This window comes from Vanessa tameamea, chromosome 13, assembly GCF_037043105.1.
Source record: "Vanessa tameamea isolate UH-Manoa-2023 chromosome 13, ilVanTame1 primary haplotype, whole genome shotgun sequence".
NCBI classification, from domain to species: domain Eukaryota; kingdom Metazoa; phylum Arthropoda; class Insecta; order Lepidoptera; family Nymphalidae; genus Vanessa; species Vanessa tameamea.
The window spans coordinates 11,886,702-11,903,333 of NC_087321.1; the positions used below are offsets into that span (position 1 = coordinate 11,886,702).

Genomic DNA, 16,632 nt, shown 5'->3' on the forward strand with positions numbered 1-16,632 from the left:
TGCTAATTAATAACTGATGAATTTGATTAATGTTAAAAGATTTTGTTACGCTAGCGTGAAAGCTATCAGTGTGGAAGGAATAGATAATTATAACGTAATAATTAGTATTAAAATAATTATAAAATATAAAAGGCGTCGGCGCTAAAAGTAAATGTAAGATCCAGTTTAAACACATGTTTCGGTGAGCGGCTAAATATTTTTCTTGTATATATTTGTGTATTCGTATTTTACGTCAATATATTTTTTTGATGGTACCATAGTGGTTGGTCATCTACGTGCCTGATGGTGGACAACCAACCACTGATAGACATGGGCACCGTAAGAAATATTCATTATTCCTGGTTCCTATCTCCAATGCTCCACCAACCTTGGGAACTAATTACTAGGGTTATGTCCCTTATATCTACAAACAGGAATTTTACAAGTAACGCTGTCTGGCAGAGGAATATCTGATGAGGCTGGTAACCAAACGGGCTTGCATAAAGCTCTACCAAAAAGTGAATTAATTGATTTGTCGATGTCGGATAAATAAAGACAAAGAATGAACGAAATTTTGAAACTTTTGTACTTGTTTGAATGGTTAAGATGATTTTTAATGTTTAAGTTTGTTGTTGTTTGTGAATGATTAAACATACTTGTGTATTGAGGCTTCGTGTATACATCGCGTTCACTTTGGAGCCGGTACGGTATTATTTTATTCAATAATTTTAGTGAATCGTTATAACGATTTCATTGTGTCAGTACAGACGTCGTTTAATATTTTTTTTATATTTATTTCTGAAGTTTGAAAGATAACTTATCTATAAATTATTGTTTATAATTTGTATGTTTAATTGTTACGGAATTCAATCGGCTTTAATTGAATGTATTAAATTAAGTGAAAGTCAATGGCTATATAAATATACGAGCGTTAAACTTGATTGATTATCAAAAATCTACCACTGGTTCGGAACGAAATACCTCAGATCTGTCAAATTATCGTCGATACTGACTTTTTTATTTTAGGAATTATTATAGTTTTGACTATACTCTTATATTTTGCTACGACCCACAGAGTAAAAACGTCTTACGAATAATATTAGTCCTATTTATTGTTATGCTAAGTGCTGGCTTGATAATGAATCTGCACTGCGTCAATTTTGTAACAATAAATTCTAAGCGAGTTAAAATGCCAATAACTTTGATATATTTTTTCAAAACTTTGGAAATATGACCCACTTTATATAATTCACAATCAAATTTTTAATTTTAAAAGAAATTAATAATTGTTATAAAAATAATAAATTTAGTTTATTAATACGAACAAGAGTTCCGTTTCGTGTTAGCTACCTTGGTGTAGGCCAGTAGTTGACTTATTAAGCTGCAGATACAAAATTACGGGTTTGAATACCGAGACGGGCTCATAAATATTTTTTTGCTATAGATAAAAAAAATACCTTTATGGAATTCCATTTTTTTCCTTTATGATATATTAAGATTAGATTTAAATTTAACTAAATGCATTACATACTATATTAGAATTAATTTGGATGTATCCAAACAAACACGTGGTTTTAAGCACACTAAGTACGGGTAAGTGAATCGAAAGCGTCCGTAAAACGACAGCCACACTTTCGGTTAAACAATGACGATTCGTTTAGCTCGACGCCGCGGTTACTTCACTTGATTGTGCAAGTGTGCCCGATACTTTACTCAGCTCGCTTTGAAATCTATGTCCGACTCTCACAGCTTCCGAGAAGGAGTACGCTTTCTCTCGTTAACGTCGACCGAACACTCTAACAAGAATATATTGGTTTGGTAACGAAACGTCGATGAAAGGTCAATAATATATAGACGTATATAATGTTTTATATAGCAATTATATTTGTGCAAGGGCTCGCTAAGCTATGTGATATTAACGTCTATTTCTCGAACGTGTTTGGCTTGCTTTTTTAATATTTATTAAATATAACATTGTAGAAGTAGAAAATAAATCGAATTGGTTATTTCTTAGGAAACACTTGTAACTAATTAAATAATTAATAATAACTTGAACTAAGTATACACAAATTAGATCAAATCAATCAATCAATTCAAATTCAGCGGGATATTTTTGTTTGTCAATATTTGAATTATAAGCTACAAATTATCTTTATAAAAAAAAATATATATATTAAATTAATTGTTTTTAAATAAATCTGGCGATAAATGGAAAGTGTATATTTATGAAAAAAACCACATGATTTTAGTTAAAAATTACAAAAATAAAAGTCAACATTTTTATTTCGCCATAATTTAAAAATTATACGCTTATAAAGATTATATTGGTTCAATTGACATAAACTTAAATCGAAATATATTACGATACTTAAAATAATACGTGATCTTAAAGTAAAGCAATGGCCGTTCGTATCGTTGCTATTTGGTTGTAAGTGGTCACAATTGATCACATTGGCACTGTTAGAAATAGTAACCATCTCTTACACCGCCACCACCACCTTGAGAACTGAGATGTTATATCCCTTGTCCCGGTGACATTGGCTAATTCACCCTTCGGGACACAACATTATGAAGTATTACTGTTATGTGCACTGTTGCAATGTTCTTCTCTGAATCTGCATTTGGAAACGGTGGTAGCTTCGCTTAATACAGTTTGTTAAATGACGATGCAAAAGTGCTTGTAAAGCCTACTTGAATAAAGTATATTTTGATTTTAAGTATTTAATGAGTGGATGTTACCTAAGGTCCTACAACCAGTTGGTAGAACGTGAATTTAAAATCCGGGTTCAAATTAGAGTAGCAGTAAGTTAGAATTAATCTCGTGCTCTGCAGCATCAGCGCGGTGGAATTAGATCCCTATCTCTTTAGAAAGAGATGACGCCTTAGTTCAGCATGTTAGGTTAGGCTGTTATTTTGTTTAACTTTATTATGACCACATTTATAGGAACCCACAACATCCAGGTTAAGTAATTAAGTTACAGCTTATGTTAAAAATAATTATTATTACATGAGTACACACTAAGTTTTTTGTTTATTGAGAAATTAATTTATAAATAATACGTATCGTTTACTTTTTATTAGCGTACAACATATACACGAGTTATAAAATGAACTGAAGTAGAAATTTATGCAATATTAGCAAAACCTAGATATTGTTCTGCCTGTATGTATTTCTTTACCTCGGTATATACATATAAATAAATAAATTAATATTGGACAACATCACATACATTACTCTGATCCCAATGTAAGTAGCTAAAGCACTTGTGTTATGGAAAATCAGAAGTAACGACGGTACCACAAACACCCAGACCCGAGACAACATAGAAAACTAATGAACTTTTTCTACATCGACTCGGCCGGGAATCGAACCCGGGACCTCTGAGTGGCGTACCCATGAAAACCGGTGTACATACCACTCGACCACGGAGGTCGTCTTATATATAATATAATAAATATCATCATTATTATAATATCAGTCGGAAGACATTCACTGCTGTGCACACGCTTCCTCCAGAGATTTTCGAAAAATTTTATATTGTACACTATACATCCCGAGACCCTTACTTATTGTAGGTCCACCTTATAGACTGTCTTTCAGAATGCGTTTCTGGTTCGTGGTCGCCACTCGCCCTGCGGCCGTCAGCTCTGCGTACAATTAATACCGCCCATTGCCGCTGCAATATAGCAATTCTTCGGAATATATCTATACATATAATAAAATTGGAGTGTCTGTTTGTAATATTAAAATAACCCATTTTTACTAAATGCATATGTATGTATAGACGGTACATATACCAAAGTAACATTTTTAACAATTTTTGCCTGTCTGTCTGTCTGTTTGTTCCGGCTAATCTTTGGAACGGCTGAACCGATTTCGACGAGACTTTCACTGGCAGATAGCGGATGTAATAAAGAGCAACTTAGGCTTTTTACTTTTTTTTTATTTTAGAATTATATATAGAATAAAAATAAAATCACGCTACAATATCCAAATAACTTAAATTAATAGCAAATAAATAAAAAATCTCAAGCAGTTATAATAACATCCATTTATCCATTAGATATGTTTCGCTAAAAATCGCCCGAGTCAGACATATAACCTAAATATTTTAAAATACCACATTCACACCTACAATTCGCATTCAACGTACAGTCAGACATTTCAATATAATACATGACTTTCCAAACCAGATCTACCGTTAGTTCGTAACAAAGACGCTGTGCTTACAATCGTACGAGACATTAATGAAAATTCACAAGCCACTGTTATCATCGGCATAGAGTCGAAAATCCTGTGTGATATTTATTTTTGTATGTAATTATAATATTGTATATTATCCGGGTTGGTATTGAAAGAGCGCTGAGACAAAGCTCAAATGACTTTAGCCGGAACTACAACGAAATTTGTTTTCAAGGAAATATAAGGCGTTCATATGTGTGTTACACTTTTTGTAATGTTGGATAAACAAAAGTAGAGAATTAATTTTTTATATATTTTTTTATATTGTTACTAAATGCACATATATATTAGACCTTTATCATTGTTTCATAATATATAAATATTTATATATCAAGAACTCTTAATATATATAATAGCGGAATCTCTAGTTCAATTGTAAATGTATCTAAAAAAATATCTTGTTAATCAAACAATTTTTTTGAGATTTAAGGTTTTAGTTAGTATCGAGCTATCATAAAATTGTCTAGAAAAATTCAATATACATAATATCATTGACTAATCCAAATAGTCCAATCGTAATTATTCGAGAAGCATAAGAAACAAGGACACCTGATGGTAAGTGGTCACCATCACTCATAGATATTGGCGCCGTAAGAAATTTTAACCACTCCTTACATCTCCAATGCGCCATCAAATTTGGGAACTGTTGTTATGTCCCTTGAGCCTGCAGTTACACTGGCTCACTTACCTTTCAAACAACAATACAAAGTACCTACCCAGACGGGCTTCTACAAAGACCTACCATCAAGTAATGTGTATTATATTGTAATGACCACGGATCTATTTACCTCTAACTATTTGCTTAACTGTCTACGAGGTTATTATAAAAGCTCAAATTATAACGGCTCAAACAAATTCGTGGTACTTTATAACTCTTAAGGCTAATTCATTCTGACTTTCCAAGTGATTTGGCTAAATATCTGCGTCTGATTGTTCGTCATTAACTCACGCAATGCCATTATCGCGAAGTTTGAATTATTTCATACAATCATACCACCATTTTTGTGGGTGTGTACGTGGCCTTAATTGAACAGATAAAATATATAAGTATTTAAAGATCACTTCTTGGAAAATACTAGTCGTTTATACAGTTGTGCGTTTTGTGATTTTACTTAACATATTACTATACGTTTGTTTTAAATATAATCATCAAATTAAACTTGTCTAAAGGTTTCTAAACGTACAAATATTATGATAAAAGTACTGGCGCGTAACACACTCGCTCACATTGCCTGAATATGAAATATTTTTAAATATGTTTATATTTCGAACGCGGAACGCGGGTATTAAAACTATATATAGAAATAAAACGGGGAGAGAACCGGAAAAAATTAAGAAATTGATAAATTTTGGTGTATTTGTACCGAAAACACAGGTGCAGTGCAGCTTAGATTTATTATTAGTATATTTATGTTAAGACTCATTTAAAAACTAAGACGACTTGTACGTGATGAAATCACAGTTATTTAAAATACAGTTAATGTTTGGCGACTGAAATTAACCTATAAATTAATTATATTTAAACATATGATGTAAAATTTATCAGTACGGATATTTCATACATTCTCTCCTACGACTTCTACGACTAGATACGGTCGTAGCAAGCTATTCTGCGTAGACTACGTAGCCAATATCTAGTCGTAGACGTAGCACTTATTGAGTAGTAGTCAGGTGTTCGTTTAAGTTTTCTTCTATCCTGTGACTAATTTATTATTCTAATTAAATAATCGGACGCTAACGAAATGTAATTATTATAATTTAATATGTTATCGAAAATTTATTCTAAATCAAATTATCAACGTTATTTACGGTTACCTGAAAGGTTGAGGTCAGATAGCAATCGCTCCGTATAACTTAACCTCTGAGATCTGGATTGGTTGATACGTAGATGCAGAGGACCGGTAAAATGTTAAGAAGTATAAATTATTTATTGATAATAAAAAAAATATGTCAATATTTAAATTTGTATCGATAAAAATATTTTTAATATGTCTCCAGTCGTAGTCCTTAAGCACGCTAAGTATTTTAGTATGTGCTTGTAGTTCACAGTAACACAGTAGAAGCCTGTAAATTTCCCAATGCTGGGCTTAGGCCTCCTCTCCCTTTGTGGAGAAGGTTAGGAGCATATACCACTACGCTGCTCCAATGCGGTTTGGTGGATTCACATGTGACAGAATTTCGTTGAAATAAGACATATGCAGGTTTCCTCACGATGTTATGCTTCACCGCCGAGCACGATATGAATTATAAGCACAAATTAAGCACATTCAGTGTTGCATGCCTGGGTTTGAACCCGTAATCACCGGTTAAGATGCATGCGTTCTAACCACTGGGCCATCTCGGCTCTCGGCTTCTAGTTGCGTGGTACTTAAAACAAATAAAACAAATTTATAGATCCAAATAAATGAGTTAACGAGAGACGAGACGAGAAATGATTTCCAATTTGGTGAGTACCATCTGATGCCTGATCCCAAGTGTACCTGAGAATGCTTGTGCTGGTGTTATCTTACCATCATACTGATGACCTAGGAGATTACGCATTTGGTTGTTTGTTGGACTTACAAGTAAATCATTTAATTGGCTCCTACGAGATCTTCTGGTTTCATATAAAGTATATAACTTAAATCAGGCTAAGATTGGTTGATTCTATTTATATTTGTATGTGAGTAAATAGCTTTTTCTGCAGATAATTGTACACAACAGCGCCGTTTCGAATTCAAGTATGTAAAAACTAAAAAAAAATATATAGTTTTGTCGGTTTTCGGTCGTGAACCGGGTCCAAATTTATAATTTCTCAACAAAGTTAGTCGTAAAAACTTTTGCGTTTACGAGCGATCGTATCTACAGTATGTCGTAAACTCGGACTTAAATTCCGAGATTCTAATTTTATAACAAAGTTAAACCCATGGCTGAGCCTTTTCGGATTTTCTTGATTTTTACTACTTTTTAACTAATATCTACGATACTGTCGAAAATATATACCAAATATATTTTCTTGTGAAGTTGTGTCCCACTGCTGGGTAGAGACTTCTCCTTGAAGGTTCAGTAGCGATCTATTTTTATTCGTCACGGGAACACAAGATAAGTCTCGCGCAAAATGGGTATGTGTTCAAGGCTTCAAGGCTTCAAGCTTCCTTCATACCGAGTTTCATCAAATTTGGTTCAGCGGTTTAAGAAGGAAAACAGACAGACAACAGAGTTACTTTCGTATTTATAATATATCTTAGTTTACAAAGTCCCACAGGTGGGCAAAAACTCTGTTTTAATAAGGAGAATATTTGACGTTTAGTCCACCACGCTGTATTTGTATTGCGTCTATCTAATTCCAGTAATTCTAGAAACCATATTGAAACTCGAGCGTCTGAGACCCATGGAATGTACTAACTGCATAATAATAATAACTTAACGTAGTTTTAAGATATGGTTATTGCAACTGGCTCAAATAACATTTTTCCATGAATATTAATATCATTATATTGGAGGATTACGTTATCTTAAGAAATGGAGGATTATAAATTTATTTGCTAATAACTTGTTTTTAAAAAAATTACTTCGGGCTTGAGGTATTTATTTTAAACCGAAGGATTTTTGACGAACAATAAGATCGTAGAGTGCAGCTATTAGACTAAAATTTCATTTACTTTACAGGATTAAATGATATATTAGATAAAATGTTTCAATCGCAGTCTTGATTGATCTATTATTATATTTATTGTTTGTTTTTTTGCTGACGCTACTTTCGACTATTTCAGGCTTGCAGGGTCTACGCTGCAATTCCTAGTTACGGAATTACCGTCATATAATAGAGCTATGTCACATATTACATAACGAACTTAGCTAATAGACAGTTATTATCACTGTTTATATCAAAATATACTTTATTCGAGTAGGCATTTACAAGAACTTTAGAATCGTCATTTAACAAACTATATTAAGTGAAGCTAAAACCGGTTCGAAATGCAGATTCTACCGAGAAGAACCGGCAAGAAACTCAGTAGTTACTCTTTTTGAACATTTAAAAATACAAGGTGGTAGCTTCACTTAATATAGTTTGTTAAATGACGATTCAAAAGTTCTTGTAAATGCCTACTCGAATAAAGTATATTTTGATTTTGATATATATAATACATCCTGCCTGGAAGTCAATAAGTACCCGTTGTGTATATATATAAATATAGTTGTGTTTTTTATTTAATGGTTTCAATTTCCGACTACGACGAATTATAATATATTCCTAATATATTATATAAATAATTGAAAAATCGAATAAAGCAGATTTTGCTGTCTTCCAAATTTATCAAAATATTTCGTTGTATATTGGAAAAGAAACAGCCTGTATAATAACCGATAAATAATAAGCGTTGACAATGTTTGTGTCCAAAAAAAACCTTTTTTCCCTTTAAAAGTCCAAGAAAAGCCACGGCCTCTACCAATTATTATATATTATGAAATTATTTTATGAAATCGATACTCAATTGAATTAAAAAATATATTGAAAAAAAAGTTTATTTTTTCATTTTGTCAATTTTCCTTTTGCTCTAAGGTCACATTAAGAAATAATTATAAGGAGAGAAATATTTTAATCATCAGTTTACAATAATTATTCAATGATATTTGAATTCGAAAAGTATGTCCATATAAAGAAATATATTAAATATTTGAAAAGTATAAAAAAAAAAAACAAAATAAAAGTATTTTAATGTACTGACTCTATATTTTTAAAGTACTTTCATGTACTATCAATTCCTTTATCAGACAATGCACACGAAAATGTATATAAAAATATTACAAGGCGGTAGGGCTTTTTTAGATATTCTACTGCCACACAGAAATACTTGGTATTTTTGTATTGGGGTTTGAATGGCGAGTATGCCAGAATATCTTCATACAGAAGAGACATAACATATTAGTTCCCAAGGTTGTGGCGTACTGTCTATTTAAAGAATAGATAATATTCTATCAGGTGGCTGATTTTCCTGTCCACCTACCTAATTGATAAAAAATATACTATTATTGAGTTCCGGTTTAAAGTATGAGTGAGCCAGTGTAATTAAAGGTACAAGGAACATCTTAGCTCTCATTGTTGGTGGTGCATAGGCGATGCAATGATGGTTCAAATGTTTAAAGTATCATTGTACAACTCGATCAGATTTTAAGGTAATTATCGAAACACTTTTAATCCCACGGCTGGGCTAACAACTCATCATCTAGAAAATACATTTTTGAGGTTATTTGACCATGCTGCCCCAATGCGGTTTGGTAGATACACATGTGTCATATATATATATTCGAATCCTACAGGATTTCTGACAATGTTTGTCACTGTTGGCACGAGATGAATTATAAACGCAAATTAAGCACATGAAAATTTAATAGTGCTGTCTTAGGTTATAATCGGTTAAGATTCTCATGTTCTAACCACTGAACCATCTCGTCCAGTTTACAAATGTTCAAATGAATCGACTTCTACGACCTCTACGATTTAAAAAACATAACTAACATAAATAGTTAATACTATAATCGCATCAACACTAAAATAAAACTATGAGTTACATAATAATTACTTTTATGAATATATTTCTCTGTCGTCATAAGAAAAGTTAAAATTGCTCATTAAAATAACCTAATTCATATAATAATGTGGTTATACTACCTCATGCATCGTTGCATGTGTTTGTAAGTTAAAGAAAAAAAAAGGCCTAAGTCGTCAAAAGCTCATAAAAGAATTCGGCTCTGGCGCGGCGGGGAGAGCTGCCAAAAATCTAGTCAGACTGGTGTTGTAGTGCAATGTACTGTGAGGCGAATTGGGAGGGACAGAGGTGGTATAGAGTAGGCCCCGATTGAAGATGGGAGATAAGATCTTTTGGTGCAACGTTGCTTGACTTTTTAAGATAAAAGAATGGACTGGCTTTTAAGATTGGCTCAAAATTAAAAAGAATTTATTTTTGGTCAATTAAACTTTGACACAATGGACTCGTCCATTTAAATCGTGAATAGTTCCCACGTGTTTGCTATATGTATTTTACAGAGAAACTGGCAAGAAACTTGTTACTTTTTTTTTAAAAATACCGAGTCAATAAATCTATGCATTTTTATTAAATATATTTTTTGTATTTATGTATTTGTCAAACTTATATTTGTCTTGAAATATAATAGAGTTTATTTTGAAGAATTCCATAAATTATTTTCTGAATCATTTTTAAATTTGTCCTTCCTTAACACATTGACATATATTTGGTACACTGACATATTAAGACAGATATATATAAAGGTACCGTCAATTCCACCAAACACATTTTATTTCGGTTTAGAATGATATGACCAAAATATCAGCCATGGCAGGTATTAATATCTGTTCTACCAAGGAACCCAGGTTTGATAGCTAGCTTTAACAAATATAGGGTTTTCAAATGTTTTTGAACTCTCCTAACTAACATATACTAACATACTCGGTAGGAGTGACGCGATTGTTAATTGAATTATCAAAATTCAGTACATTATTAAATATATTGTTTTTTCTGTATTATATAAAATGTACGAACTATAAAAATATATAATATAACAGACATCTCCATCATCATCGCTGTTCAGTCGTTAGATAGTCGTATGGCAGGAGTAGGTACATCTAAAAAGTGCAACGCGATCGCTGGAGGCTGCGGGCGGGAAATAAAGATGGCCGAAAAGTGCGCGGGCGTCGACCGGCCGTCGACCCCGCCCGGCACTTAGACCGCCTAGGAAGGTGACTTTGAAACCTAATAAATGTGTTTATAATTGTATTAAAATATACCGTGTCGATGACACGATGACACATAGAATTCTATTTATTAAGTTTTTGTGACGATATGTTTCGTAAACGGAATATTTCCTTCAACAATGTTTGCACTGTTCAAATTTTTGTGTATTTTATATTTATAATTTATGAGTCATGTAGATTTTTTAACGGAATACAATTATAGGTATCATGCAAAGAAGTATTTATTATATTTAAAATAAAATATAAAAGTTAATTGTCAATAACCTTCATGTTAATTAAAATCAATTAAATTATTAAAAAATTAAATGTTTTTAAAAATTTAGGCATGGGTAAAGTTTTATATTTTACGATTCATTTTCGGTATATGTGCGTTTAGATAATTATAAATGCTGTTAGCATGCACGCAATCACTCGACGGGGTCATGATTTGAACCTTAATTACTATAAACGATTGTCTTATTTATAACGACAATAACCTATTGCTGTATATAAGATATAATATTGAATAATTGGTTGATTCTTTAATATATACATTAACAAATCTATCACGTCATATTCACGAAAATCTACAACCAGGCTCTACTTGGAACTCTACTGGACTCTACTTGATCTAGACATTTAAAAATACAAAATATTTTTTATTTTTAATTTCCATTATAATCTCATATAGATTCATATACTGTACCCTGTTTTCCGAATCGGTTTCGTTAGTCTAGTGAGTATATAACGTCGCAGATTCTGAGGCTGGTTACAAACCCGGCTTTGGCCTCAGAGGTTCTCAGTAGCAGACAGGATTTTGGATGTTGTTAGTGTTTACACTGCCGTGCCTCGGAAATCACGTAAAGTCATTGGTTTTGCGTTACGATTATGAAAAAAACGGGGGGATACAGTATACTTGTGTTTAAAAACACGCCTGTGCATTTGATGTCCTCCAAAGTAATTTCTTCCTTGAGAATGACCGCAGTGTTATGTTATATAAATCAGTCAGGAGAAAATCGTTATTCTGAATATGTGGCTTCAACGACAGGGACATACATATATAGGCTAGGCTACCTTGTGGTAAAAGTCGTAGGTTTGATAATGACCCCTTGCCCCCTAACTAAATAAAAGCTTTACTCTTATTAGTAGCGGAAATTATTAAGAGTCCTTAAAGTATTTATTTAATATAATAGTATATATTAGTTATATACGCTGCCCAATAATTTATTGCATTAAATAGGTTTGAATAAACTTCTTTGCATAATCCTTTTAAATATAATATATGAATATATTATTATTATAAGTAATAAATAACGTCATTGATTGATATGACATAGAGGAGACATTTATTTTGTCACGCAGAGGCGTATTAACTTTGCGAAATTTACTATTTAAGAGAGTCGTCGCACACCTTTGATCTCTATATTCAACCGACTCATTGAAATTGTTATTTTAAGCACACCGAAATAAATATATTAGTTACCTTTAGTTATTAGAAGAAACAAATATTATTTATCGCATTTATATATTACATAACGATTCCCTTATAGGAAAATAAAATAAGTTAAGTTTTTCTATAGTCAACGTTAAAATGCATGAAGTATTTTAACATTGACTTCTCTAATACCTAAAATATTAAAAGCATGTGGGCGAAGACGCTTCATCGATGCGCAGGTCGTTAGCGCAGAGCAGTGTACCGCGACGAATAGAACTTGAACCTTTGTGTAGCGCGCTCGTTGTTAGTCAGCACGAGTTTAGTTTTAGGGTTGGTAATCAGTTTTTTTCTTCTTCCTGTAGACGTTGACTAATCCAGTAAAACCTTATAATTCGGACAAGCTTATGAATATATTTTGGAATTTTAATAAACAAATAGACACTTTAGCGCACCAATGGGACATTTATATAAATATATATTAATATTTGCTTATGACTGTATTTGTCATATTTAAAATATTTTAATATATGTAATTATTGTTTATTTGTGTAAAGGAGATGAGCAAATTTGACACAGATTGTTTTATAAATTAAATAACTCCTTACATTAGGTATTAGTTATTAGCTAGTAACTATGACATCGACATGTTTGTGTTGTTCACGTGTTGTGTTTGTTCGTTTTTTTTTGTTGAGGTTCCCTTGACTTAAAATTTAGCATTATAACAGGTAGTACCTGTGCTCAATTTTAATTTGCGATGTAAACGCTCTCGAAGAAATGTTTTAAGAAAATTACGACTTCAAAGCGGTGGAAAACTAACTTTGTATGAATTTTACCTTTCGGTAAACCAGTGTTGTTATATAAGTAGTTACGCTGGGTAGATTAAATCAATTTAAATTTAGAAGTGTTTTCGTTATCTTTTTATATTTAATAAAAGTAGGCAACCCTATCTTACAATAAAAGAATTACAGCACATTTGGAGTCTGTTTATGAATGTACTTAAATCATTTTTTAGATTGCATACCTTCGGAATGATGTAAATTTGAATCAGACGAAAAGGGTTTAAGATTCAAAAAGGATTTTTTAAGTCTTTTTATGTATTAAGTGCTCATATTTCAAAAGATTTCTTTTGAGTGAAAATAAGGGTGCCCCTACACATCATAGAGTATTAACCGTATTACCTACCTATTTTATTATTAAAGAACCATGCATTAAAAATACCTTCAATTAAATTATTGCAGAAATATTTATTTATTTCGGCTTGTAATATTATAACATGTTTTTTTTTAAATTCTAGTTAAAGTCTTCAGATGAGGGTGGTACTGATGTGGACACACCTCCGGCCAACGGATCCATCTTCACCATGACGCTGAAAAATAATCATCTTATTGTTGAAACGGAGGAGAGAAATGTAAGCTAATAACTGTTGTCATTAAATCAACGATTTTATTTCAAAGATGTTATAATTTACAACGTCTTAAATCACATAATTTTAAGACCAACAATATGGATATTGCATCAAATGTAATCAATAATCTGCCTAAAGTTTAATGACTTTAGTCTCGTATAATGAATAAATTATTTTCTAGAATTAAATATGTATATTGTTTTTTTTCAGGATATTACTAAAAACGGTCGCGAAACGAAGATGAAATATTCTCCTGATAACGACGGTATATTTGTTGTTGAAGTCCAACAATCAACTACTTACAGACCTCATAAATCACTTCACAACTCGCCACCACACGATCCACAGATTTCAACCAATCAAGCACTTATTCATCGCGTTCCCGAGGATTTGGAAAGGAAGATCATCATTGAAGAGGACAGTGAACGAAGCAGCGGGAAGTATGAACGTCAGGCGCTAGCTTTATCAAGTACAGGCTTGTCAATATCTGATCTCAGCATGTCCTCAATCGGTTCACACAACATCAGCTATTCATACAGCAGTCAGATGGGATACGATCAAGGTCCATTCGGCTACCCAGTCTATGCTGGTTACGATACTTCTAAAGACGATCTAGCCGATGCGATAGTGCATGACAATTCTCAAGAACCACTTATAGGTAAAACACCAACAGATCCAGATAAACCTGTTGTAACTGCAGCTATTTTCAAACAAGATTCCATAATTGGTAACGATATGTTGCAAGGTCCTGGTTATAGTATCGAAGGGTCGACTGATGGTCCTTTACTATCTGATGTGCAGGCCAGAGAATACAGCTTACAACACTTGCACGATATCAGGGAGAAGAAATTAGAAAACGGTGTTGCTATACCCATATCTGATAAAGTTGATAAAAAAATGAAATCATTTAACAGGGCTGATAGTTTACCAGTTGCAACACAAGACGAGTCGGATGTAAAAGTTATGGAGACGATAGCTGAAGATTTTCCTCCAAAGGATGTAATAAAAGGTAAGAGAGCGTCATTACCAGTGATAAAGATGGATGTGTATGAATCAGTTAAGGAGGTGATTAAAACTGGATCACCTAAATTCGAGAAGCTTACCAATGAAATGTCCCCAGGTGTAAGCAGTTTCGACAGCCCCCCCATGATCACCATCACGGAGGAGAGTGAGTCGGCCAAGTCTGATAGCACCAGTTAATTCTATCTCAATTTTATTGTAAATAGATGTAAGTAATGATGTGATTTGATGATAATTCGTAATCTGTAGGGTTTTAAGTGCGATACCAGTACGAGTTATGGCTTTTGATATATTTTAAACCATTTTTATTCCAATGTGTCTGATTTTTATTCATCATATGATGTTATTATTAATTTTATACATAAGATATGTATCATAATTTTGTTTTTAAATTTAATTATACCAATGGAAATAATGCGAGTCTTTATCGAAGTAATTTTTAAAAATAAGTTCGTATATTTTATTTCTGGAATCGCGTACGGTAAGTAATTTTGTAAAATTTTCTTAGTAAGGTAGTAGTATATTGTAAGCTTCTTGGACTGTTTTCCGTTTGTCCGTGATTTTATTTATTAAATGTTGCCATATTAGATAATCTAATGTAGTTTTATCTCTGTGTTGATTTATCTACGCTATTCAAGTATATAGTAGCGATGTGACGCTTACGTTACTAGGCGATGTGATTGGGAAATCTACATTATGTAGGTACGTGGGATTGAAGTTACTATAATTGTATGTTTTTTTATTAAATTGTGCTGTCTCGATTAAGTGTCACACACATTTTCAACATAGACACACACAGTGAGAATTAAACATGCAGAGGAAATTGGATAAGTTAAAGAAAAATTGAAGATAAAAAAACAGATGAAGTACTGTTTGACTATTCTCTGAGATAAAATAATCTCAGAATCTCATCTCATCTCATATGTGACATATAATTTAAGCTAAATGACTGCTTGACAGAAGCGTTGACAGAGAAATGAGAACCATTTTTTTTTTTACGGTTAATTTCGAAATCAATATTTCGAATTTTTCGTTAACATAAATATTAAATGTACAAAGTTGTACTTGACAGCCTTTTTAAGTTAACCCAATTAACTGTATTTATTAATAATTCCATCGACTAAATTAATATAATCGTTTTTATTTTGCCAACATTAGGCAAGAGTCACGAGACCTATAATATTACGGTATAATTATTTTAAGGTCTGTAGTTCAGACATTGAAATAGGATATGTAAAGAAATAAAAAAAAATACTTATGGAAAATATTGTCGTGGAATAAAAGCATGATATAATTGTGCTATGATAACATTGTTGTATGAAATATGATGATATGTTTTCTACAATACTACAACTAACACGTGATTGGGAATAGCTGGACTTTAGTTATATAATAATTTATGTTCTGACAACTAAATGAAAATAAATTGTGTTTTTCGATGTAGTTGTTAAATATAGATTTTGTGCATTATACGTTTTTATTGAATTTGATAATTTTACGTATTAGAAATTTGATTATAAAAATAACAATTACATTAAAACAGTTTTCCTTTTAATCAGATATATCGAAATTTATAGACGCGATTTAAAGTTAAAAAAAAAAAAGATGTTTTTGTATATTTACAGATATTAATGTATCATAGAGCTACATGTTATTGGGTATTTCTGTCAGGAACTCTCAGTAGCAGCTCGAGGATTGGAAGTTGATACTTTCTTGCCTCAAAACACGTAAAGTCATTGGTCTTGAGAAGTCTGTCCGGTCGTATCGGATTGCCATATTTTCGCATTATGGGACTGAGGCTTAGAGTGCAGTGTGTT

At 32.2% G+C, this 16,632-nt stretch overlaps 1 protein-coding gene across 3 annotated transcripts in view; it reads left to right on the forward strand.

Annotated features, from left to right (window-relative positions):
• The window catches only part of LOC113399612 (uncharacterized), a 64,808-nt gene extending 49,695 nt beyond the window's left edge, over nt 1-15,113 (forward strand). The window contains exons 5-7 of one of the 3 annotated variants that reach the window (XM_064216791.1): nt 13,685-13,798; nt 14,006-14,804; nt 14,916-15,112. In XM_064216791.1, coding sequence (XP_064072861.1) covers nt 13,685-13,798; nt 14,006-14,804; nt 14,916-14,995 — 993 coding nt within the window. In that variant the 3' untranslated portion in view covers nt 14,996-15,112. Of the gene's footprint in view, nt 1-13,684; nt 13,799-14,005 lie in introns of all 3 variants that reach the window. The other 2 variants (XM_064216789.1, XM_064216790.1) reach the window with 2 other exon arrangements.
• Nucleotides 15,114-16,632: the final 1,519 nt, after the last annotated feature.